Source organism: Aquarana catesbeiana, linkage group LG13, assembly GCF_042186555.1.
Source record: "Aquarana catesbeiana isolate 2022-GZ linkage group LG13, ASM4218655v1, whole genome shotgun sequence".
Lineage (NCBI taxonomy): Eukaryota > Metazoa > Chordata > Amphibia > Anura > Ranidae > Aquarana > Aquarana catesbeiana.
In genome coordinates, this window is record NC_133336.1 from 190,572,216 (window position 1) to 190,599,408 (window position 27,193).

The 27,193-nt window shown below is 46.2% G+C and overlaps 1 protein-coding gene across 1 annotated transcript in view; it reads right to left on the reverse strand.

Annotated features, from left to right (window-relative positions):
• LOC141116634 (high affinity immunoglobulin gamma Fc receptor I-like) overlaps nucleotides 1-27,193 on the reverse strand; it is a 54,703-nt gene that overhangs the window by 19,573 nt on the left and 7,937 nt on the right. Inside the window, exons 3-4 of the mRNA XM_073609025.1 lie at nucleotides 7,305-7,586; nucleotides 61-216 (exon numbers count right to left, since the gene is read on the reverse strand). Of these exons, the coding sequence (XP_073465126.1) occupies nucleotides 61-216; nucleotides 7,305-7,586 (438 nt within the window). The remainder of the gene's footprint in view (nucleotides 1-60; nucleotides 217-7,304; nucleotides 7,587-27,193) is intronic.

The window sequence follows — 27,193 nt, forward strand, 5'->3', positions numbered from 1 at the left end:
GGGTTTGTTGGTCTTTGTTCCTAATACATTTTGCAAGTCGGGAATGGTCAGGTACTGTACCTGCATCTGAAGGGTCCATTGTTGCACTTGTAGACGTTGGTGATGGTTTGCGTCTGTACTTAATAACAACAATGATCGCTATGATCACTATGATAGTGATGAGGAAGAGGAGGATGGCGAGAATGGTGATCAATGTAGCATTATCAGAACTTGTCCCTATATTTCAGAGAAAGCAAAACTCAGGGATCACAGGCCACTGGACAATTCCTAGATGTATTTTAAAAGGAAATGGAAAGAGCACAAATCATATGGAAAATACAAATCTCATAGCAACCAATCAGCAATAAACCCAGAAATCAGAAATACAATTAAAAACATAAAGTGACATCTGGTTAACTTTTACAGGTCATTGCACTTTGCCCATTGTCACTGATTTTGAATATTCAAGCTAATAAACTATGGTTATAATTTACAAAGCAATGGTATGACTGTACCATTATCCTGCATAGAGACTTTGCATGGGACAACATCTAAGAGCCAGTAGGCTGAGAGTATACCTCATGGGGATGGGTCAATGCCACAGTTCACCCTTTACACACACAAATAGTAGCTACCACATGTTTTAATGTAGTGTAAGATTGGGGTGATCAGACTCATGCAGTAGGTGCGTTTTCAATGAGTGTGCCTGTCCAAAACTGTATTTTTAAGGGCATGGTAGCCCACTTTTATTTAAAAGAACAGAAAAGTTCACGAAAGCCATCAGTAGCCTACGCAGGGTGTTCCACCTGTACTGTAACTTGCATAATCCGAATTCTTCAGCCTCCTGGCTTACTCTCTTGCTACATGTCTGCTTCAGGCCTCAAGTGGAGGCCTTAGGCCCACTTCTCAGACCAAAACACTTCCTTAGAGTCAAGCTCTCTCATAGCTTACTCACGTGCAGCACCTTGCTGCTTTATCACAGACTAAAGCCTCGTACACACGCTTTGATTTTCTTTCGTTTCTGAGCATTTTTTTCGTACAAAAAACGTACTAATGAAACGAAAATCAGACATTGAGTTCACATCCGACAAAAATTTTAAAGTCTACACATCCAGCTTTTGTCCGACGAAAAAGTGAAATTGGTTGTCTTTGGGGACGATCGGTCGCCGTAACACAATTGACGTCCGAAAATCAAAGCGTGTGTACAGGCCTTAAGTCTGCTTCCTGCAGACATGCATGTTTTGGCTGCCCCATGAAGCCTCTCTAAATCCTGGAAAGGTTGGGAGTCCACCTGACTCCCCTGCACTGACCTCCTGTCTGTTGTGTGGAGCCCTGAGCCATAGTCAGGTCACAACTAATAGCCCAGCACACAGCTGTGCAATCAGCGTGCCTTATTCTCCAAAAATCTGGCGCAAACCAGCAATCTTCTCAGTAGCACGGGGTCCCACTGCTACAGTAGATACACACTGCTCACAGCATCTGCTATAGCAATTATGAATGCTAAGGAAATGCTACATCAGAATGTCACTTGCTTGTCACTTACTCGATCAACTTGGGTACAACCAGCATGTCAGATTTTTCTACGTACAGTTACTGCCAAGCGGCTATAGCCACTAACAGTAACCATTGTATTCTGCCAGAGGAGAATGCAGAATACAATAGCGTATCGGAGGCATTTCCCCATCAACATTGCATTCATGGGGGAATTGAACGATTTTCTTTTCTTTCTTTTAGCCATGCTGGAAGGAATAAAAATTGTATCATCTATAACCAGCATAACTCCAACCAATTATATTCTAGTTTTAAATAAGGGCATGGAAAGGTTAGAACCTCTATTAGGTTTTTCATGCTGCATCTGACCCCACTGGGGAGACTTTCCTTATTATGTGTCTTGGGGACACCGCTTTGACATTAGGTCATGAAATGTCAACACACCAGAATAGGAAGGCACACACCAAAAAAAAAACTATGCTTTCCACTGAAGTTTGCAACCAATCATATTTGCTAGTAAATGGAATTGATCTGGTTATTATGATATATAACGGATGCATTTCTACAAATTTCAAACATCTACCACGTTTTTACTGTTAAAAAGGAAACTCCGTAGTCTGCCATGTACATTTGATAAGCATCGCGTCTTTGGGTGACAAACAAAAAAGTTGATAAAATGCCAGAAATAAATTTTAACTTTTTGTCACCAGCAATGATAAACCAGTGCCAGGGCTCACATATCTGAAGTCACAATCCATAGAAAATCAAGCACATTGATACCTTATCCAATATACAAAAGAAAAGCCAGATTAGGCTGTCTCCAAACTGGGACCCTTATCTATGGAATGGCAGAGGGGCTGCAATAAAAGTGCTCTGTTAGGCCAAAAGAGATTAGCTGATCAGCATTTTGGGAAATTTACGCCATTGATCAATAATAATTTCTTCTCTCATTATCACATCATATATACAGCACAACACAATTCCGGTCAGCACTGAAAGAAATATTCATGCAGTGCAGCGGTCCTTAACAACAAGCTTTAGAATATTCTCCCCACACTCTCTGCTTTAAAGCCACCACCCACTTCCTCACCACACACATATTCTTTAAAAAAGTCCCTTAAATGTAGGGTGGTCCTACTCCTGCACACAATGCAGAATTTATGTAATGATATAAAAGCGCCTCTCTGTGCAGGTGAATTAAGAGCCCATGATGACGCACCCTTAGGCTGGGTTCACATATGTGCAAATTGGATACGGTTTTCACCTCATCCAATTCGCATGGCAGGCGAGTGTGAGCGGCTCTCTATGAAGCCAGTTCACACAGGTCTGGGGTGGCCGCAGTCTGTATACAAAAAGGATCCTGGGTGTTTTTTGGTCTGGTTCAGGTGCGAATTCAGGCAGAAATTCAGACCTGATTTGCACCTGAACCGAGACCAGAACAGACACGTCCGGACCCCACGAGCAAACATGCGGCTGCACATATGTGAACTCAGCCTCAGGGGTTGTACCTTTGACAGCCTGGGCTCAGTGGGTTGAATGAAGCTGGGTGTCATTCCACAGTGTAATTTTTCATACAAATAAAGCACTATTAGTTAAAGCTCAAAAACCACTTTACTACTGGACACTTTTCACCAGACTCTAATCTAATGGGGGTCTGTAAGCAGTGGGTGCTGATATAAGGTGACTCTGATATAATGGGGTCTCTAATGGGGGGTGCTGACTGCTGATCTAATGGTTGGTCAGCAACCATTAAATTGGCAGTCAGCATCCCCCATTAATTCATCTTATTAGAGTCATCTTATATCAGCACCAGTGGCAACTATAGTGTGAATGAGCCCCCCTGTAGTGACGCCACTGATCAGTGCTCCTCCTTACAGAGCGACCCCCATTAGATTAGTGTCCCTTTATATTAGCAGCATAGACTCACCCCCCTCCGTTTAAATTAGCAGCATAGACTCACCTCCCCTCCCTTTAAAATTAGCAGCATAGACTCACCCCCCCCCTTTATATTAGCAGCATAGACCCCCCCCCCTTTATATTAGCAGCATAGACTCACCCCCCCTTTAAATTAGCAGCATAGACTCACCCCCTACCTTTATATTAGCAGCATAGACTCACCCCCTCTCTTTATATTAGCAGCATAGACTCACCCCCCCCCCTTTATATTAGCAGCATAGACTCACCCCCCTTTATATTAGCAGCATAGACTCACCCCCCTTTATATTAGCAGCATAGACTCACCCCCCTTTATATTAGCAGCATAGACTCACCCCCATTTAAATTAGCAGCATAGACTCACCCCCCTCCCTTTATATTAGCAGCATAGACTCACCCCCTCTCTTTAGAAAAGTTAATGAATATCCGCTTTCCTAACACTAAACCGCCTCTCCGCCAGTCAGGTGCTCGGGTCTGTTACCTGTCACCTAATTGGCTGAAACAACAGGCGCCGCTATTGGACGCCTATCAGGAGGAGAGGACAGGAGATGAGGATGGCAGGAGACGCATGCAGGACCCCGCTCGTTGCTGTCACCCGCTGCCCTACCAAGACAGGGTAAGTGGCGGGCAGATGGTGAGTGGGTGGGGGGTCACACTGGGGGCATGGAAGGGCACACTGGCAGCATTTAATGGGCACACTGGCAGCATATGATGGGCACACTGGCAGCATATGATGGGCACACTGGCAGCGTTTGATGGCACAGTGGCAACGTTTGATGGCACAGTGGCAGCATTTGATAGGCACAGTGGCAGCGTTTAATGGGCACAGTGGCAGCGTTTAATGGGCACAGTGACAGCGTTTGGCACAGTGGCTGCAATTGATGGTACAGTGGCAGCATTTAAGGGCACAGTGGCAACGTTTGATGGCACAGTGGCAGCATTTAAGGGCACAGTGGCAATGTTTGATGGCACAGTGGCAGCGTTTGATGGGCACAGTAGCAGCGTTTAATGGCACAGTGGCTGCGTTTGATGGGCACAGTGGCTGCATTTAATGGGCACAGTGGCAGCGTTTGGCACAGTGGCAGCATTTGAGGGCACAGTGGAAGTGTTTGAGGGCACAGTGGCAGCGTTTGCTGGGCACAGCGGCAACGTTTGATGGGCACAATGGCAGCATTTGATGGCACAGTGGCTGCGTTTAATGGGCACAGTGGCAGCGTTTGGCACAGTGGCAGTGTTTGATGGACACAGTGGCAGCATTTGGGCACAGTGGCAGTGTTTGATGGGCACAGTGGCAGCGTTTGGGAACAGTGGCAGTGTTTGATGGGCACAGTGGCAGCGTTTGGGAACAGTGGCAGTGTTTGATGGGCACAGTGGCAGCATTTGGGCACAGTGGCAGTGTTTGATGGGCACAGTGGCAGCATTTGGGCACAGGGGCAGTGTTTAATGGGCACAGTGGCAGCGTTTGGGCACAGTGGCAGTGTTTGATGGGGACAGTGGCAGCATTTGGGCACAGTGGCAGTGTTTGGGAACAGTGGCAGTGTTTAATGGGCACAGTGGCAGCGTTTGGGCACAGTGGCAGTTCTTAATGGGCACAGTGGCAGCGTTTGGGCACAGTGGCAGTGTTTGATGGGCACAGTGGCAGCGTTTGGCACAGTGGCTGCAATTGATGGTACAGTGGCAGCATTTGAGGGCACAGTGGCAACGTTTGATGGCACAGTGGCAGCGTTTGATGGGCACAGTGGCAGCGTTTAATGGCACAGTGGCTGCGTTTAATGGGCACAGTGGCAGCGTTTGGCACAGTGGCAGTGTTTGGCACAGTGGCAGCGTTTGATGGGCACAGTGGCAGCATTTTGGCACAGTGGAAGTGTTTGATGGGCACAGTTGCAGTGTTTGGGCACAGTGGCAGTGTTTGATGGGCACAGTGGCAGTGTTTGGGAACAGTGGCAGTGTTTGATGGGCACAGTGGCAGCGTTTGGGCACAGTGGCAGTGTTTGATGGGCACAGTGGCAGTGTTTAAAGGGCACAGTGGCTGCGTTTGGGCACAGTGGCTGCGTTTGGGCAAAGTGACAGTGTTTGATGGGCACAGTGGCAGCGTTTGGGCACAGTGACAGCTTTTGAGGGCACAGTGGCGGCAATTGATGATTTTTTTTCACATTCCCCCCCACCCCCCCAGCAAAAATTTTGAAAAACTGAGCATAATAGACCTCCCCTGGGTGACCCCCCCCCCCCCTTAGAGACCCTGCTAGCTCTAAATCCCTTAAGTATCAGATAGTGCCTACCTCCACCCCCCATAGAGCAAGAAAAGACTCCCCTTACCTTTCAGGAGCCGCTGTAAAGATGTGTATGTGAAGTGGGGGCAGAGTCTAACACCATGCTCTCTCACTCATCGCGTCCCTGGTTGCTAGGAGACCAGGCAGTTCCATGCACTGTCTCTGGCTGGCATAGGCGCCGGTGTCTTGCCGAGAAAGTTTCCCCCGGCAGATAAGGACCCCCCTGTACTGCGCAGGCGCAGCGCTTGCGCAGTACGAACGACTAGGAGCCGCCGAAATAGCCGAAGATGGAACACTTCAATCAGCTGTACACGGCGCCTACGCCCTGGGTCCAGGTTGAAGCCCCACCATCCAAGCGGACCTAGAGGGAGAATAAAAAAGTGCCGAGCGAAGCGAGGCCGTGCACCGAAGCGTGCCGAGCGAAGCGAGCCCGCAAGGGGCCCTCTTACAGGCGCCGTGTACAGCTGATTTCTATTGTATTCGGCTTCAGCTCTTTCTGCCGGCTCCTACTGCGCAAGCGCTGCGCCTGCGCAGTAGAGGGGGGTCCTTATCCGCCGAGGGGAACTTTCTCGGCAGAACACCGGCGGGTGGCAGAGAGAGCGTAGCCACAGAGCCACAGACAGTGCAGTGTGACCCGGGCTGCTGCAGGACATTGGCCATTGGAACAGGGAAGAAGGGGGGCCGGGGCGGGTGCCATGCTGCTGGAGGTAGAAGAGCCGGGAGAGAGAGGAGTTCTGCAGCTGCCTGATTACACTGCGGGGGTCCTTCTTCTTCTGGAGAGGGGGGGCGGGGGGAGTCTGCTGGCGGGAGAGAAAATCTATTCTGACACACATGCGGGGGTGGGGTGGTGAACTGACTGGAGCCTGGGACTGGTCTAGAGCGGAACCTATGCATTGCTGCTGTGTCCGGGTGTCGGGAGAACACAAACCCGGGAACAGCTGTCAAAACCAGGACTGTCCGGGTCATTCCCGTACAGGTGGCAACCCTACATTGCATGCCATTGCTGAGCCTGTCATCTACTAGGACCCCCAGGTCCTTTTCCATCCCAGATTCCCCCAGTTTATATGCCATTGGGATTCAGTGTGTATTTATGCAGAACTTGCAGACGAGAATTCATTCAGGAGCAGCACTGTCCACTCCTTAAGAGCCCTTGCACACTGGGGCGGTTTGCAGGCGCTATTGCGCTAATAATAGTGCCTGCAAACCGCCCCGAAAGTGCCGCTGCTTGTATTCCAGTGTGAAACCCCCGAGGGCTTGCACACTGGAGCGATGCGCTGGCAGGACGGTAAAAAAAGTCCTGCCAGCAGCATCTTCGGAGCGGTGAAGGAGCGGTGTGTATACCGCTCCTTCACCGCTCCTGCCCATTGAAATCAATGGGACAGCGCGGCTATACCGCCGGCAAAGCGCCTCTGCAGAGGCGCTTTGCGGTGGTATTTAACCCTTTTTCGGCCGCTAGCGGGGGTAAAACCGCCCCGCTAGCGGCCGCATACCGACGGTAAAACGCCGCTAATAATAGCGGCGTTTTACCGCCGACGCCGCCCCCCGCCCCAGTGTGCAAGGGCTCTAACACATCTGAGGACCTTCAATAAGGTATACAACTCTTCAATACAGTTTAATCTTGATGCTTACCTTCTATCTGGATATATAACTGTTCACTTCTTTTGATGACACTGTTGGTTGAAGTTCTCACTTCACAGGAATAATTCCCAGAATCCTTTGGCTGAGCAGACTGGACTTCATATTGATGAGAGGAACTAAATTTCTGAACCTCTAGTTCATCTCTGTAGAAAGCAAACTGCAGTTCTGTCCCCTGTCTGAGCGGAGTGAGACTTGTGTCACATATCAGGGTAATGTTGTCACCTTCTGTCTTTGGATACAACATGGTGGTAATATTTGGCTTTGAGAACAGGTCTAGAATTGAGAAAATCAAATCAATCAAAATTAACAACTTTAAAGCAGAGCTCCACCTTAAACAAAAATTTATTAAAAGCCATCAGCTACAAATACTGCAGCTGCTGACTTTTAATAAATGGACACTTACCTGTCCCAGGGTCCAGCGATGTCGGCAGCCAAAGCTGTTTGATCGCTCGTCTCTCGGCTGCCCCTGCCGCCATCCTCGGTCAGGGAATCGGGAGGTGAACCGCTGCAGGTTCACTGCCCAGTTCCCTACCGCGCATGCGCATGCGCGAGTCGCGCTGCGCCTCTGCACTGGTCCCCGTTGTGTTCTGGGAACTGTGTGCTTCCCAAAACACAACGGGTGGGGGGGGGGGGCGGATATTCTGCGGCTGTCTAAGCCCGGAAGTGGCTGCAGATACCTGTATTAGACAGGTATCTGCACCCCCCTCCCCCCTGAAAGGTGCCAATTGTGGCACCGGAGGGGGGGGAGGAATCCGATGAGCGGAAGTTTCACTTTAGGGTGGAACTCCGCTTTAACTAAAATAGAAAGCATATAAACTACAAGACATACTGTATGTAGGGACCCTGCCCTATGCAGAGGTGTCCCTAGCTAAATGTAACGTTTTGTGACTGGGCAATAACCAGCTTTTATTTACATTATCAGAGTCTTCCCTACGTCTGGTGGCTTTATTGCTTCCACCTATAGCTAGGAGGAGGCTCCAGTAAGCAGTGTTGGAAGGTTTTCCCATGTGGTTATGAATTTTTATCTGACAACCCCTGAGCAGCTGATATAGAGGTAAGGCTTGGGGAAATGATAACTGTTTGGGAGCATTTTTACAGAACTATCTCTCCCCTGGGGGCTTCTCCCTGGGGGGAGGCCTATGTGAAGAACTGCTGCCTGGGCCTGGCCTCAGCATTAACCATGTGCTGAGGGCCCTGGACTCTAAACTAGAGCTGGGGTGGATACCTGATGGGAAGTGGGCTGAAGAGAGGACCTTCTTACCGAAGGGTGTTGCAGAGGAACATGAGTATAAGCTGCTGTCTGGACATTGTAAGAAGGTCTATTTGCCCAATAGCTGCAGTGCTTACAGAGGGACAGAGGCCAGTGAGCGAGGAAACACTGTGGGGTTTATTTACTAAAGCTGGAGAGTGTAAAATCAGGTTCACTTCTGCATAGAATGGGTTCAGCTTCAGATGGTAAAAAGAAAGACTGGGGCTTAAAGCAGAGGTCCAGCCGTTTTTTTTCTTAAAGTCAGCAACTACAAACACTGTAGCTGCTGACTTTTAATAAGGGCACTTACCTGTCCAGCGAGCCCGCGATGGTTTTTGGAGAAGCTAGAAACATTGTACAAGGTTGTATAAGGTGTATACCAGTAAAAAAAAATGTAGTTACATTGTTTAAGATACAGTGGAACCTTGCATTATGAGCATAATCCAGTGCAGTAGAATTCTTGTAATCCAAAGCACTCACATATCAAAGTGAGTTTCCCCATAGGAATCAATGGAAACGAAGATAATTCGTTCCACATTGGCTTCTATTGCATGCAATACCACATGTGGCCAGAGGTGGGGGGCACCGGAGAGACTCGGAAATACTCGGAGACCACTCGGAAAGGCTCAGAAACACTCGGAAACCCTTGGAAAGGCTCGCAAACACTCGGGAACTGAGTATTTCCGAGTGTTTTGAAGTATTTCCGAACGGCTCCGAATGGCTCTGAGCGTCACCGGCGGCCCCGCACCTCTGGCCAAATGCAGTACTGCACACTGCAGAGGCTTGAATCCTACTCGTTTTGCGAGACAACACTCGCAAACCGAGTCAGGATTTAAAAAAAATAATTGCTCGTATTGCGAAACGCTCGTTAACCGCCTTACTCGCAATCCGAGGTTCCACTGTACATGATAACGAGCTTATAGAGAGAAGTGAAGTGCTACTGTGAAGTGTCCATAGATACAGAATAAGAACAGATACTGACATTTACAGATAGTATGTAGACAGATTACAGATTTACAGATACTGAAATTTACACCCAGTATACAGAAGTCAGGAAGCGAAGCTTTGTAATGTTTAGAAACAGAAAAAGAGAATTATGTGTATAACAAAAGACTTATGTTTCACCTGGTGACAATGCAGAAACTAGATCAATATCAGATCTCTCTAAGGCCCCTTTCACTCGACAAGCCCGCTCGGATCCGCCTGTCCGTTTTTTTAGGCGGATCCGAGTGGGCCATCCATTGACTCCTATGGGCAGGCGGATGTCAGCGGAGATGTGTCCGCTGACACCCGTCTGCCATCCGATCCACTCAAGACAGACGTATGGCGAAACGTTTGCCATCTGTCTTTGCGGATCAGATGAGATCTTATGAAAACAGACATGCTGTTTGTTTTTGTCCGATCTCCCCATAGAAATCAGCGGGGCTCTGACAGGTCCATCCTCGCTCAGTGAGAAGAGACAGACCAGTCATCTGCCGTCTCAGTGGAAATCAACGGAGTGATCTCCCGCTGAACTGGCGGACTCTGCTGAGCGGATCCGCCCCGTGTGGAAGGGGCCTAAAAAGAGAGGAACCCAGAGAGATTTGTACATGCAGGGAAATTAGGTGAGGAGGAGTAGAAAAATGTGCCACTTCCTTCAGTTGAATAGATTGACATAGCTCCATCTATTTAATAAAGTTTAAGCACAATATTGCGGTTAAAAGGCTTTTGTCAGGCCCCTTTCTCACATGGAGGACCATTTGTCCATGTTTCATCCATCCGTTGATGGATGAAACACGGACATCAATGCATTCCTATGGAAAAACGCATGTAAAAGGATGATTATCCATTTACAAACGGATGAAAAACAGATGTAAACAGACAAACGCTCTGTTTTTGCATGAAAAAATTGGTCCTAGACTCAAGTGGTTAAGGACTCTGGCGGTTAAGGTAGCTGGCGGCTTTAAAAAAACTCAACAGATGAAAACCGAATGAAAAACTGATGTAAACTTCATCCATTTTTCTTCTTTGAAAAAAATTGACTATACTGATGAAACGAAAGGTCTGCATATGTGAAAGGGGGCCTTACTGATTCTGAGTGTTTTTACACTCTACATTTACAGAATTAGGCTCTGCTGAGATAAGAATCCCTTCTATCTTTTTCCCTTGGATTTTTGGGATTGGGATAGGTATACCTAGTTATTAAAGAGGAACTTTGCCCCCACCCAACTGTGAGTGGGCTGTACTTCTCAAAAAAGGTATTTCCTGACGCCAACATGGCAGCAAACTAGTGATAGGCTCCGCCTCTCTTCCACTCCCTCAGGACCAGCGAATAGCATAAATGAAAGGCCTAGTTAGGCCCCACCTCGTTCTTTTTTTCCCTCATACCTCCATGCACCAGTGAAGAGTAAGTAGTTCTATATCCCCACCTCTGCCTCCGCGCAGCATCCGGCTGGGTTGAGCCTCTCTCAGAGCATTGTCCCAGCGCTCGGGCCGCTAAATTGCGCTAAACAGCCTGGGAACCCCTTCTGTGGGTCTTGATGGGGTCCTGCAGTGTTTCCTCTTTAGGCAAGAAATCTGTCAGTGTCTGCGGGCTGAGGCTTGGGGGGACCAGGTAGTTCATTAATTTCACTCCTTTGGTCCCTTGGATCTAACAGGATCCCTTTTTGTTTTATTTTTCTGTCTCCCTATATGTTTCCACTTTTTTACCTTGATCTTTTCCTGTTCTGTGCCTTCTTTGGCTTAATTTTTTGATTGTGTTTGACCTTTTGCTTGTTTTATCCTGTGCTGGACTGTTTTCTCTGTGCTGGAGGCGCTCTTGATGACATCATCGAGCTGCACCAGTCTGCACATGCACACTGGCTGGTGGGAGTACCGACTGCCATTTTTCTTTTGGGAAAAGCTGCCCTCTTGTAAATAATGAGGGTCAGAGTCACAGGGTAGATCTATAGATCTCCAGGGATAATTATAGTGGCTCAAACGGCCCTGTAGGTTTGGTCAGGCAGAGCCTCCTTTGCATGGCTCTGGATCATTCTTCCCTCTGCTTCCTGGGACAGGCAGGCTTTCCTTCGATGCCCCCTGCTGTTTGTTTCAGGTATCACACAAAAAAAAAACTGTTTGTATATATGTGTGTACGCACATATTTGTATGTGTATGTATGGGCAATAATTTATTTATTTCCCTTAGACTTTTGTTTAAAAGGGAAAAAAAAAAGAACACTTTCATTTTTTCATTTTCAGCTATCCTATTTTTCAGCTGGCCATCCTATTTGTCCTCAAACCATGAGTCAGTCAACATTTATACAAAAGACCCTCAAATTCAAAGGTGGGAGACCATCATGTGGTAAGTTTCAGGAAAAGAATGCCTCCCTTTGTGGATTGCTTTGAATTTTTTCAGCCCTGCATGCTCATGCTCTCTAAGTTCAAGAGCCACAGAAGGCAGACGTTCTTTGGAGGAACGTAGCCCTAGAGGCCACTCCCATTCAAGGGGAAAAATCCAAGCATGACGTCTTATCGCTTCTTCCTAGAGCAACGCTACCATCCCAGCAAAAGTCCTGCAGCGCCTGTGGCGCAATACCTATGCTCAATAGGCTGGTGAGTAAAGACTGCCTGGAGGAGTTCGCAGTTGACAGGTAACACTCAAATATCATTGTTATTGAAGAGGGTGGCATGAGATTTTATGCTGTACTTATTTCAATTATCTCGGCCAGGCAGATCCCTCCTAGTTGCCTGTCACTAGAAGCACTTCGACAAGTAGTAGCTCCTCTTCATCAGAGGAAGGCACGGAACTGCTTGGCTTCAGTTTTCCCTCAATTGAACTATGTATCCAGACAGTCAAGCAGGCGAATTGTATGGGTAAAGTCATATTCACCCTTTCTTCAGAACGGCAAAGTCCAGAGAGAAAATCTCCTTTATTTGTCTATACAGGTTTTATCCTCGTTAGAGATTGGATAGCATCGCTTTAATCCCTGCTTACAGCAGACACGATGTTTAGAACTTTTGGCTGCATTTGTTTACTCAGGCAAGTTCAGCTGACAGGAAGTCTGTCCTGCTACTGCAAGATGGGAAGCAAAGGGATAGGGAATGTTCCTCCTCTCAGCAGGTTCCATTCTTCTAGGCAGATGGGCTGCTATAACACATACATATCAGACCTAGAGGGGTTATCGTCCTGATTCCATTCACTAAAATAATATACAGGCTTCAATTCAACCCTGTATGTAGTTTGCAAGGGATGGTGGCTAGCGTTCGGTTGTAGATCTGAAGAGGTTAAACTTTTTTATCCCCTTAGAGATCTTGAAAATGGAGTCCATTAAACCAGCGCAGCCAGATGGCAAAATGCTATTTTTGGATCTACACAATGACTAAACATCCCAAAATATTTATTTCTTTCATAATTGGTAAGCTTGCGATCAGCTAGACGCATTTCCAGTTTAACAGTCTGCCTTTTGGCCTATGCAGGTCTCCGAGACTGTTCAAAAGGGTACTCAGTGCAGTGTTAGCTCCACTCAGAGAACAGGTTCTCCGGGTGCGCCACTACCTGGACAACATTATTCTTCTATCCAGAGGTTTGAAACAATTGCTGACGCACCAAGAGATTCTCATAAACACCCTGTGGGGATATGGCTGGTTTATTAACTCTCTCCAACTTAACAGTTAGTATGCCAGGAGGTACTCTGACAACTCCTCTGTTCGGCTTCCACCAGAGAAAACGGTGGCAGGCAAAGAAGGAATGCTGAAGACAGTAATCTCCACTTGTTTGACCCTTTCTCAGTGCCTCAATCTCTGGAGCACAATGTCGTCATACCAATAATCCCGTGGGCGCTCTGACTTCAACAGTTTAAGCTGGGATTCTTAGCGCAATAGAGGAAACAGAGTCTGGCACAGTTATCAACTGTCACTCAGTATGAGTAGGAGTATACGGTGGTGGCTGAAGAGGAAGAATCTGATGAAGTCGCCTCATTAGAACCATTAGACTAGATCACAATTACTATTCATCTCGGCAAGGATAGCCTGGAAGGCACACTGCGAGAAATCGTCGGTTCAGTCCAATGGGAGATTCCCAGCCAAGCGGGGTAGTCTTAAATACCCCAGAAATCCAAACAGCTTCTTTAGCACCTTTCACCTTACTACACAGAATCAAGGGAAGATCAGTCTCTCTGCAGTTAAACAATATGGCAGCAGTTACCTATATTCCTCACCACATAAGAGGGGGGAGGTTGGGAGTTTAAATAAGGCTTGCATAATGGGACCAATCAAATTCACACAAGTCAAAACATATGTATGTTTTATTGAGACCAATGATCGACATAGCATAAAGTGACAGTGTTGCATACATAAATCATAAAAAAAATGATCAATCACAATATATTAGGTAAAACACGTAACAGCAAGACGTTTACAAAATGAATAGTATAAATAGTACATCCTAGTCCTCCACTGACCAGGGTACACCAAACAGTAAAATATAAATGAACAAAAATAGGGGGGATGAGGCCATCTAAAATCAATCGATGTGTATGGGATGCATCAGGGTGGGCTATACGCCTTTCGTGGACCCCTATCTACTCGTCAGGAGCCAGGTGCATCCGCGTTCTATGGAAAAATATGAATAACCTATATGGTCTGGTTAGTACACCCTTATGTAAAAGGGCGAAAAATTGAATATGAAAAGTGAGAAAAGTGGCCATGCCTAGTTGTACTCACATAAAAACCACAGCTGAAACCATGCCAAACCACATGCCAAGAGTCCATCAATATATTCTCACTTTATATTCCTCACGATGGAGGAACTTGTGGCAATATGGTATTAAGAGAGGTCAACCCCACGCTGTCGGGGTCACAAAATAATCTGCAAATTTCAAAAGCAGTTTACCTCCTAGGGGACTTGAACACACAGACAGACTGACCATCATGCAAACTTTCCAGAGCACGAGTGGGCCCTACACTGTAGGTCTTCTATGAGCTGGTCCACAGGTGGGGTCAATCACAGACAGACTACATTGCTTCTCACAGCAATTTCAAACTTAGGAGGGTGTCTGAATCAGTTCCGCACCCCAAGGCAGAGGGGAGAAATGCCTTCATTTTCTCCATGGATCTGCAATCTAGCTTATATATTTTCCAACAACATTTCTCGTAATGAGATTCCTCTTGAGGCCTCCATTTGGACAATGAGGGCCTTGAGTTTTCGTGGCCATTCATCTCATGAGACAGAAGCCAATTCCCATTTGCACATACGCAGGCCGTGGCTACAAACAGGACGACTGATAGGGGAATCTTGAGAATCTAGCCTGCTCCAGGATGATCTCTACCTTGTGGAGTGTGAGAAGGCACTTCACTAACAACATCTATGACAAAATCTGGAACAAGTTTGCATTATTTCTCAGTAGGGTGAGATATTGATACTACTGCACCTCCGGTGACAACTGTTCTGGACTTTTTGTAGACCAGATTAGACATGAGTCTTAGCCTATATTCCTTGAGATTGAAAGTGTCGACTAGGTTGGCAATAACAAGGCTTAAATGTGCCGGAAATCCTTTCGTTTGCACAAATTTTGAAGACAGTCAGGAGGTTTCGACCCCCTCGAAAGAGGATCTTTCCCAGTGGATTCTATTGGTGTTGCTGGATTTCAAATCAGTTTGAGCATTTGCTCCAACAGAACATTGTTCAGTTTGTGACATTGAATGAATGTATGTTGTATATGCCCGTCCCAAAAAAACAACAATGCTCTGCGCTTAGTACAATATTCTAACGGTGTATGTGCGGCACATAAATAATTATATGACTAGTAGCAGCTGCTTAAATAGTAGAACATGTATACAGGCAATAATGAATCAATTAAATTAGATAAATATATAAATACACAATTATAAATATATAAATATATAAAGTGTCTCTTCAGTATTGCAGCAGCGCTGTGCACCCCAATTAAACAGGGTCTCTTTCTTAATCTATTTCAGAAAGTTCAAACACGGATCTGATAGCCAGAGTCCCACCAATAAATAATCAAGATGTATTCTGTGAGGGTAGTAATCCTTTCACCAAGCGATACACCACGTGCTGGGGGCCCCAATGAAAACTCACTCACCAGAAATCAGATCAATAAAAGCCTTGATTAATAGTAGTAAATCTGCATCAATATCCAAAGCGGCCACCAGATGTCAGTATTATTCCCAGTAGTTCCAATAGGATATGTAGAAGAAACAAAAATGCTCACATAGCGTGATACTGCTAAACATCTTTATTTGAACCATCCAAACATCCCCTTAAAACCATGCATACCAATATTTAATAAACATTGAGCAAAGGGACGTGTCGCACAGGAAGTGACGCATGCGCTCCACCAACCGAGGAACCAGGAAGCGTGTGACTGTGGTTACACACAGGGAGCGCTCCTGACAGGTTTTCACGACTGGAGGACGCAATCAGGCACAGTGCACTTTGTTATCTTTGCTCAATGTTTATTAAATTTTGGTAGAGTAGACTTGTGTCCGGTCGATCATCTTGTATCAAGGGTAGCGACAGCCTTCTATCTAACAGTCATCTGGGCATTGCCTAACTTACCAGAGGATCACTCAGGAGGGTCACACAAATTGGACATGTACAGAACTTGAATTCCCTATCCACAATTGCCCTTTTCAGATCATGTAATAAGCCTTTCATCTTTCCAGCTGGAATTCGTTAGAGAAAAGAGGCTACCTCCTGGACTTAGTAGGTTTGGTCGTGCATATAGGGCGAGGGGTCGTGAATTTCCATCAGCAGTGGATACATACTCTCCCAGAGCGGTTTCGGTCTCATGGGCTGTCCATTCAAAGAAGTCCATGGAATCCATCTGCAGGGAAGTATCATGGTTGCCCCAGGATACCTTTTCAAGCTGTGCAGAGTAGTCTTGTCATTAGTGGACTGCAGGGGAAGGACTGTTCCGTCTTCTGTCCCATTCTGATTAAAAATTGATTCGACAAGTAGAACCCACAGAGTCAGCTAGTTATTTATCACTATTATGCTGCCATGGTGGCGTCAGGAAAACAGAAAATTGTATCAAATACTTCCCGTAATTTTCCTTTCCTGACGCCAAGCCATGGCAGCATACGGACACACCCTTGTACGTTTCGGTATGTAGCTAATTACAAAGAATGGGGTGGGGCCTAACTAGGCCTTTAATTTATGCTATTCACTGGTCCTGAGGGAGTGGAAGAGACTCAGAGCCTATCACTGGTATGCTGCCATGGTTTGGCGTCAGGAAAGGAAAATTACTGTAAGAATTTGATACAATTTTCCGTTTTCCCTTTCAAAAAAAAAAAGATGTTGGTATCTGCAATTTCTTAAAAGGCAGATCATTATATTTTAAAGAAAAAAGGAGTGAAAAGGAGTAGAGGTCGACTGATATGGGCTTTTCTCTGGCCGATGCCGATATTTAGAAATCGCGGTGGCCGATGACCAATATATGATGCCGATTTTTTTGGGCCGATATATTAGGACGATTTTTTTTTTTCCCTTCATCTCATAAAATCTAACAGACCCCTTTCACACTGGGGCGTTTTTCAGGCACTTTTGGGCTAAAAATTGCGCCTGTAAAGTGCCTGTAAAACAGCTCCCCTGCAGTCTCAGTGTGATATCCCGAGTGCTTTCACACTGAGGCGATGCGCTGGCAGGATGTTAACAAAAAGTCCTGCAAGCAGCATCTTTGGAGCGGTGTATACCACCACTCCTGTCCATTGAAATGAATGCGCACCGCTGCCGAAGTCCCTGCAAAGCGTTTCGGCAGTGGCGCTTCAGGGGCGCATTTAACCCCTTCCTCGGCCGCTAGCTGGGTTATAAGCGCCCTGCTAGCAGCCGAATAGTGCCGCTAAAAAGACGGTAAAGCGCCGCTAAAACTAGCAGCCCGCTCCAGTGTGAAAGCAACCTTAAGTAATAAGGGATACAGAAATTTTTTTACATTTAAACAGTTCACTTGTATGTATAATTTAGATTAAAAAAAAAAAACTATATCTTAAATATAAATACACAAAAACAGGTAATCAAAACTTTTGGATGAAAAAAAATGGGCTAACTTTACTGCTTATTTTTTTTTTTTAATTCATTAGTGTATTTTTTCAAAAAAAATTGCGTTTGAAAGACTGCTGTGCAAATACCGTGTGACATAAAATATTGCAACAACCGCTATTTTATTCCCTATGGTCTCTGTAAAAAAAATATATATATATAATGTTTGGGGGTTCTAAGTGATTTTCTAGCAGAAAATACAGGATTTTTACTTGTAAGCAACAAGTGTCAGAAAAGATTTAGTCTTTAAATGGTTAAACTGAGAAGTCTACACTCAGAGTTCAGCCCATTGATAAGAAGAAACATTGTATCTCTTCTTGGTTCTTTTATCAGATTTGTCAGGCTGCCCAGAGAGGAGAGAAGTCTTTCCACAGAAAACTTCAGGCAACTTGCATTGACTTCTATTACAGAAGTCATTTGCAAGTGGCGCTGAAGTTATAATCGGCGTTTTTTATCAGCACAATCGGCCGATGCCGATTAAGTAAAAAACGCCAAATATCGGCCGATATATCGGTCGACCTCTAAAAAGGAGTCCACTTTACCTTCTGACTCTGATCTGAATCCATATAAACTGGACTTTTATTAGGGTTTGAGGCATTGGACAGCCTTCTGTCTGGATGAGTCCCTGGGCTTGTTTTGAAAGCAGTATGTATGATATATCAGGGCTTTTTTTCAGTGGAGATTTGGGGGAAGGCAGTTTCGGCACCTCCAGCACTAAATGTATGTAATGGCAAGGGGTGCTGGGATGTGCTTCAGGGTCTATTGATACTGGCTGCTGGGGGATCTATTGTTGCTGAGGGTGGGTCTTATTTTTCTGGGGGGGGGTCAGTTGTTGCTAGGAGGGATCTACTGCTGAGAGAGGGGTCTATTGTTGCTGGCTCCTGGAGGATCTATTGATGCTGGCTGCTAGAAGATTTGTTGTTGCTGAGGGGGTATGTTATTGGAAGAGGTCCATTGTTACTTGAGGGATCTGTTGTTGATGGGGGGGTGTATTGTTGCTGAACGCAGGGGATCTTTTTTACTGCTTTTCTTGTTTATCATTGACAAATTCCATACAAATTACTTAGCACTAATGCTACTCGTTCTGTATTCTCTAAAAGGGGCGGTACTGGGAGGTAGGTAGGAGTTGGAACCAAGGTACAGTGCTAGTGCTTTAAGGTGGGTAGGAGACCGAGACAAGGGGTGACTCTGAAAGGGGGAGTTCTTGAAACCTATTCTCTGAGAAAAATAAAGCCCTGATGATACATCTCACTTTGTTCTAGAATTTGAAGTGTTTTTTTTTTTTTTTTTTTTGAAAAATATTTATTGGGTTTTATGGCATACAAAAGTATAAGATTTAGTGTTACAAAAGTTACAAAGTATTGATCGTTACAATCTATACAGTTGAATGACTTCTCAAAGTAGTTGAAATACAATCTTGTCATATCAGTTGGATCAAAAGAGAAGTAACAGAGAGATAAACAAAAAGAAAATAAAAAGAAAAATTTGGGGAAGGGAGGATGGGGGGAGTTCATGTTTGCCATGTCATCGACCCTATGGGGCGAAAATTTGCTCGACATATACAAAATCTTCACATCTAAATACCTTCAGGAGTGGAGGCAGCGTCTGATTAAACTTAAGACCTGAGAGGGTGGACGTCAAGGGGCACAATGAGTTTATGAATAACCTACGGTGGGTTAAAGACAAAGGATTCTGGGGTGGGGGGTATTTTGAGTCGGCCTAGAGAATTGGTGACATCTTTTGTCAAGTACCATTTCGTGTAACGAAATGGGTTCATTATTTCGATTAGTGCCTGCGGAGTGAATGTAGCTTCAATGTACTTCCTCCATCTTTTGAAAAAACGGGAAGTTGACCGGAAATTAAGGGTGATAGTGTCTAGTCTTTCTAGATTGAAAAGTGATGCCAAGGCTTTTTTAAACGTTGTCAGGGTAGGAGGAGTAGCTGATATCCAGTGAGACATGATAGTTCTGCGAGCCACTAGAAGGCAGAGGTGAGCCCAATGTGGAATAATTTGTGAGACCCTCGTTGGCGATGAGGGTGCAGGGGGTATGCTGAACAGGCATAGTAGGCGGTCCTTTGTGCACTGAATTTTGTGGACCTCGTTGATGTAGGAGATCACCTTAGTCCAGTATGCATCGACCTTGTTACAGTCCCAGAGTCTGTGTAGTAGCGTGGGGCGAGGTAGTTTGCACCAGGGACATTGGGTTTGGGTGGGGTCCTTCTCATTGTAACGGAAAGGGAAATAAGCTCTGTGGATAATCTTAAATTGTGTTTCCCTCCAGGATTCAGAGGCAGTAAGGTTGCGGACTGTTTTGTACCCCTCAAGGATTTTTTCTGGCAGGGATTCGTCGTCTAATACATGTGACCATTTTTGAAAGGGTTTGAGGGCATATTTTCGTGTTTGATGTTGTATGAGATAGGAGTAAATGTTGGAGATGGAGTAGTTATTGGTTTTGATGAGAGTATCAATGCAGGATGTTTCAAGTGGGTTAGTGTTAGGACCAGAGCATGATTTGAGATAATTGATGAGTTGATGGTAAAAGAAAGCATGTGTTGGTGGTAGGGAATATTCCCGCATCAGGGTATGAAACGGTTTGAATTTGCCCAGCTTATTAAGATAAACAGAGGAGACATCTGTGAGGCCTTTAAGTTTCCAATGGCCAAAAGCTTTGTGGATGGTAGATGGAAGGAACATAGGGTTGCCTTGTATTTTGAGGTATTTGGAAATGTTGGATGGTACTTTGAGCAATTTTCTTACTTCCCTCCATGCAACGACCGTATCCTTAATTATTACACTTGTTTTGAGGTGGGGGGGTAATGTATTGGGATTAGAATGGAGGATGGCCGAGAGGGTAAATGGGTGTACCATAGCCTTTTCTAAATGTATGTTAGAATATTTAGAACCACCAGTTAGCCAGTCTAAGCCCTGTCTGAGTAAACATGCCAGGTTGTAAAAACGCATATTGGGCAGTCCCGCCCCACCCTCGCCCTTCGGGAGACATAATTTCTGTAGCGCTATGCGAGGTTTTTTGTGAGACCATACAAAAACAGTTAGGGCCTTTTGGAGTTTTTGGATGTCTGAATGTTTAATTAGAAGAGGTATGGTCTGCATTGGGTAGAGCAGGCGCGCAAAGGACACCATTTTGAAAAGATGGCATCTCCCAAAGAGCGAGAGAGGCAGGGACCCCCAAGCCTCCAACTCCTTCACAATTTTCGTTATCAAAGGGGGGTAGTTCAAAGAATATAGAGAGGATGGTTCACGTCCTATTTTAATGCCCAGGTATGTAATATGTTGGTTGGCTATGGCCAGGGGGGATAGGTGTTTCCATTTACTGGAGAGATGGGGTTGTAATGGTAAGATCTCACTCTTATCGAAATTAATTCTGAATCCCGAGCAAAGTCTGAAGTCTGAAAAAAGTCGTTTGAGTCTGTCAAAGTCTGTTATAGGGTCGGTGGAAAATAGCAGTATGTCGTCTGCAAATAGTGCTGAACGAAGAGTGTGGTTCTCCAGAGTGATGCCACTGATTCCATCAGCTGAGTTTAATATTCTGGACAGGGGTTCGATTGCTAGATTGAACAGGAGTGGAGACAGGGGGCACCCCTGTCTCGTTCCTTTTGTTAGTGGAATCGTGTCCGAAATAAAATCGGGGGTGACAAGACGTGCGGTAGGGGCTGCATACATTTGTGACAGAAATCGCATAATCGGTCCTGAGAATCCAAATTGTGTCATCACTCTAAAGAGCCAAGAGAAACTGATGTTGTCAAAGGCCTTTTCCGCGTCTAATGACATGATGGCAATGTCTTGGTTAGGGTGAGTTTTGGCGTATTCTAGAGCCATTAATACTTTTCGAATGTTTAAGGTGGCCGATCTGCCCGGAACAAAGCCAGATTGAGCTGGGTGTAATAGGGATGTCAGTAGAGGAGCTAGCCGTGAAGCAATTATTTTGGATAGGATTTTGACATCAACATTTATTAATGATATCGGCCGGTATGAGCCTGGCAGTAGGGGGTCTTTTCCTTTCTTAGAGATTAATTTGATGTGGGCCTGTGTTCCCGTAGGAAGATAGGGCCCTCCGTCCCACATAGCTGCGTAAACATGTTTTAAAGTAGCAGGGATGAATTCTTTGGTCATTTTATAGAATTCAGCAGTGTATCCGTCGGGTCCCGGGGCTTTGGCCGAGGCCATGTTTTTGATCGTGGATAGAATATCGTCAATGGTGATGGGGGCGTTGATCGACTCTAATTGTGTGTGGTGGAGTTTGGGTAAACGTATTTTGTCGAGCAGTAAGTCGGTGGTAGTTAAGTCAGTCGGGTCAGCTTTGTATAAATTGGTATAGTATTCTACGAGTAGGTTGCTAATTTCAGCTGGGGAGGTGACCATAGAGCCTGTCTTAGCTCTAAGAGCTGAGATACGGGTGGGACGTCTGGGGCCTGAGCACATTTTGGCCAGTAGTCTACCAGCCTTGTTTCCAAATCTATGAAAATGTAACTGAGAGTATGATGTTTTGGCCGCTTCATGCTGTTCTGCCCATAGGTCAAAGGTGGATTTGGCCTGTCTCCATTTTTGTATGTTTTCTATGGTGCGGTTTATTGTGAGCTGCTCATGAGCCAGGCGTAGAGTTTCGCTTGATTTACTATACTGTTGTTTGGCTTTTTTTTTAAACTGGGTCGTGTATGAGATTATTTTACCTCTTAAGAAGGCCTTGCCTGCTTCCCAGAATAGGTTAGGATCTGTAATGTGGGCTCTATTAGTGGAGATGTATTCCTCCCAGGCGCAGTATAGTGTATGTTGAAAGTCCTCATTATCAGCTAAATAGGAGGGGAAGCGCCAAGTAGGGGAGGGAGATGAGCAAGCTGTTTGGGTGAGATGAATCACGATTGGGCTGTGGTCTGAAATCACTGCCTCTTGTATGTCTGGTGTACTAGTTATAGAGCTTAGGGCTGGGGAGGCAAAAAAATAATCTATACGTGAAAACGTATTATGAGGGGGTGAAAAGAAGGAGTATTCCCGTTCCGTCGGGTGCATTAAGCGCCAGACATCCACAAATTGCATGGAGGCGACGGCTTGTGACAATAGGGTGGATGCAGATGATGAGGGGGTATGGGTGTGTGTTCTATGTGAAGGGGGGGCTGTGCGATCAGCTAGGGGAGACATGACTGAGTTAAAGTCCCCGCCCAAGAGGTGTAGCGTCTCTGGTGTAGTTAGCACCCATTTCACTAAATCCTGGAAGAAGGAGGTGTCAGGAGAATTGGGAGCATATATGTTAGTAAGTGCTATGTGTTTGCCATCTATAGTCAGATGTAGCGTCATTTTTCTTCCCTCCGAATCAACCTTAACTTCTCTGACTGTGTGTTGAAGATTTTTATGTAGAAGGATAACAACACCTGCCTTACGACCCACTGCTGGGGAGCCATAGACAGAGCCCACCCACAATCTGCGAAGACGTTGCATATCGTCTGCAGCCAGATGCGTCTCCTGAAGTAGAGCCACATCTGCCCGGAGACGCCGCAGGTGTCTGAGGATGGACATACGTTTGTTAGGGGAGCGCAGTCCCTTGACATTCCACGAGACAAACTTTAGGTGACTCCCAAGTGCAGACTGTGACATATTTGGTGTTTGAAAGTGGTTTGGTTCAGGAGTTTGCATAGAAACCCCTGAATGAATGTGTTATCTACCTCTTGGGATCCGCCAAAGCGCCTCAGAACCCCTGAAGACACAAGAACTAGGATGGCAAACATGAACTTAAACTTTTCTAAGCAACAATAAATTATAAACATTAATAAGGCAGTATATCGTGTAAGGAAATACATAACTTGAGTCGTGGACTTCTCTTTTTTCCACATGAGGTCTCACCTATCTCGTTAGCGTAGCTCCCATTGATTGCCAGCTCCTCACTTAGGGGCAGGGTGGTAGCAACAGGGGGTGGGGATAGGGAAGGTAGGGGAAAGGAAGGGGAAGTAGGGAGGGGGGGGGTGCAGGAAAGAAGGGGAGGGTGGTTTGGGGGGGATCCCCTGAGGAGGTAGTGCATGTTTAAATTAATCAATGGTGAGGTACGCTGAATACAGGGGAGAGCCCCCTCTTAAAATTAGGCTTTAAGTATACCAGAAAATAGAAAATACCAGTAAACATAACATTGCAGGTGTCCTTGAAAAGGAAGGTTTCCCAGGTAGTGAGGGACTATAGCTGTTATTAAATAACATGACTATAACATTATAACTGTAGAATTCTTAACTGTGTAGCTTCCAGCTACAGGTTAGAAGGGGTAGTGTTCTATAACGGGCATGTAAGGCAGTTTATAGAGACATCACAAGTATCCTCATCTTAATAACAAAACAAAAAGGATGGATTGATACTACCCGTCCTGAGATGGCGATGTGGAAAAGGGGTGATATTGTGGAGTCTTCCGTCAGTTCCTTCAACGGTTCCCAGAGCGAACTTCTTGGTTGGTGAAGCGGCTGCGTTTATATGGAGGTTTAGTCGGGCTTCGGGGGTGCTTAGGGGGATCATATGCACGCTGTGAGGATGATGATGGTGATCCCTCCGCCGCGGCACTGTGTTCCATTTCGGAGCTTCTGTTGGTTAGGTAGGTCTCCGCCTCTTCAGGTGTACGAAAGGTGAGTTGCTCCCCTTCAGGCGTTTGAACGCGGAGGACAGCTGGATATGCTAGGGAGAATCGGATCTGATTGTGGTGCAGAGTGGAGCATACCGAGGAGAATGTTTTGCGTTGTTTCATTACCTCTATGGAATAGTCCGCGAAAAGTAGCAGTTTCGCGCCATCTACCACCAGTGAGCGTGTGCGACGAAATTTTTGCATTATGGCGTTTTTGTCGGCGTAGTTTAAGTACTTCACTATCACATGTCGAGGTTTAGCGCGTGTGTCAGAGTATTGACCCATGCGGTGTGCTCGTTCAACCGTGCACGGTATGCGGAGGCCAAGTTGCTCTGGGATGGTTTTCGCACAGATATTTGTAAGGTGGGAGGCTGGGATCGACTCTGGTAAGCCAATGATACGCAGATTGTTTCTTCTTGAGCGATTTTCCAAATCGTCCAGTTTGTCCCATATGTCTCTCTGTGAAGCATTAATGCGTGCAAGTGCTGCAGATGAGGCAGTGCAATCATCTTCTAATATTGAAATCCTTTCCTCCGCCTGGGTGATGCGCTGGGCCTGAGCCTGGATTTCTATATGTAGCTGTTCCAGCCCTCTGTGTACCGCGGCGTCCACAGTGGCTGTAAGAGATGGCCCCAGTAGTTGAACTACAGCCTGGGCAATGTTGGCAGGGGATGTGGGGTCGGTGTCTGTCACAGCTGGGGCAGGGGGAGGTTGTGGCTGCTGCTGAGGCCGCTCTGTTAAATCCGGAGCGGCCGCCATCTTGGCTGTTTCGGCCGCGTTGTCTCCCGCCGGCGGAGCTGTGGAGGAGGGCGATGACAGCGCCCGAGCGTATGATCGCTCCACGAAGCGGTCCATGCCTGCCAGGGATGGAGCGGAGGCTGTGGGGGGTTTCCCCGGTGCTGTGGCTGGCTTAAATGCCGGTTTTGTGAGGAGCTGTGCGGGAGCTGGAGCTGCTTACCTCCTCCTCATGTGGCGCCGGAACCGGAAGTCTGAAGTGTTTTTTATTCCCTGATATTAAAGAGACCCTGTCATCAACTTTCTTTTTAAATCAGAACAAGGAATGTTACTTACATTTGAAGAGAAGTGCCCTTTATGCTGGTGCTGACTGTCTTTGTTGAAATCTTCTGACCTCTTTGGGAGGATGGGCAAATGAATGAAAAGTTCCTCCATTCACAGAGTGCTATTGTACAGCTTCAATGAATGATGGAGGGGCAGAAAAGGTGGGTAATGGGCATATTTGGCACTTCAGCTGCTGTATTAACCCCCACAGCATTGGAATATATTCACTGCAGGGGTATATGGGAGGTCAGAGGACTGAAGTTTTCAACTAACACAGCCAGCAGAAGCATAAGGAACATTTCTCACTGAATATAAAGCTGTAAAAAATTGCAAAAAATAAAATAAAAGTTTTTTTTTTTTTTAAATGCTTACTTTCAGGCTTTCCTTTCCATAAACAATTTGTTATATATTTGCAATATGCCTTTGAACTTTCTCCAGAAAGGTCAGTTCCCTAGCACAGTCCCTTCCCTCCTTGCACATCATAGCCCTCTACTCTTCTAGGAGTGTTTAATGACTGTCTGTGCTGGCCTAGCTCCACAGCCCCTCTCCTCACTTCATTACATAACAGTTCATGTAGCTGCTCATGGCCAGGGCTGGATTTCAAACAAGGCCACCGAGGCCAGGCCTCGGGGCGGCAGTGGTGCAGGGGCAGCGCCACTCCTGCGGCGACTTTTCGGCTTTTGCGGACCCCCCTCGGCACTAACATATAAGCATGGCAGGTCCGTGCCTTCTCTAATATCACTGCACTGCCCCCTTCCCACACTGCCTGTCTTATTCACACAAAACATGAAGCGCGGCCGCTCTAGACAAAGGGCAGGACTTTTTAAGTTAAGAAGTGGGTGATAGGTTGCTAGGCAGCGGGGCGGTCCCAGCAATAAATCACTCACTTTTAACGTGAAAAAGTCCCGCCCGTTGTCCAGAGTGGCCAGGCTCCATCTCTTGTGCAAATAAGGTATATTTATTATTATTATTATACAGGATTTATATAGTGCCAACTTTTTACGCAGCGCTTTACAATATAAAAGGGAGACAATACAGTTATAATACAATAAAATACAAGAGGATTAAGAGGGCCCTGCTCAGAAGAGCTTACAATCTAATAGGGTGGGGCAGGTGGTACAAAAGGTTGTAACTGTGGGGAATGAGCTGGTGGAAGTGGTAAAAGACTATTTAGAGACGTGATAGGCTTTCCTGAAGAGATGAGTTTTCAGGGATCGCCTGAAGGTAGCAAGAGTAGGGGATAGCCAGACAGGTGGAGGTAGCGAGTTCCAGAGGACGGGAGAGGCTCTGGAGAAATCCTGGAGATGAGCATGGGAGGAGGAGACGAGAGAGCTTGAGTTGGAGATCTTAAAAAGAGCGGACAGGACGATTTGGGTGATATTTGGAGACAAGACAAGGTAGGGTTCTTTAGGGAAGGGGGAGTGCTGTGCTGTAAAGGAGTTTGATATTGAGAGAGGACTGTGATTGGGGGGGTCAGTCTGTGATTTGGGGGGTCAGTCTGTGATGTTGGTCTGTGATGGGGGGGGTCAGTCTGTGATGGGGGGGTCAGTCTATGATGGGGGGTCTGCTATGGGCCAGGTCAGTCTGTAATGGGAGTCTGTGATGGGGGATCAGTCTTTAATGAGAGGTCTGTGATTTGGGGGGTCAGTCTGTGATGGGAGGGTCTGTGATGGGTCAGTCTGTGATGGGGGGTCAGTCTGTTATGGGTCAGTCTGTAATGGGGGGGTCTGTGATGGGGGTTTGTGATGAGGTGGGGGGGGGTGTTACGTAAGGGGGAGGGCTAAGGACACTGATGTAAAAGGAGGTTGTGATGTAAAAGGGGGTATGTGATGTAAAGGGGGGACTGAGGACACTGATGTAAAAGGAGGTTGTGATGTAAAAGGGGGTATGTGATGTAAAGGGGGGACTGAGGACACTGATGTAAAAGGGGGTCTGTGATTTCT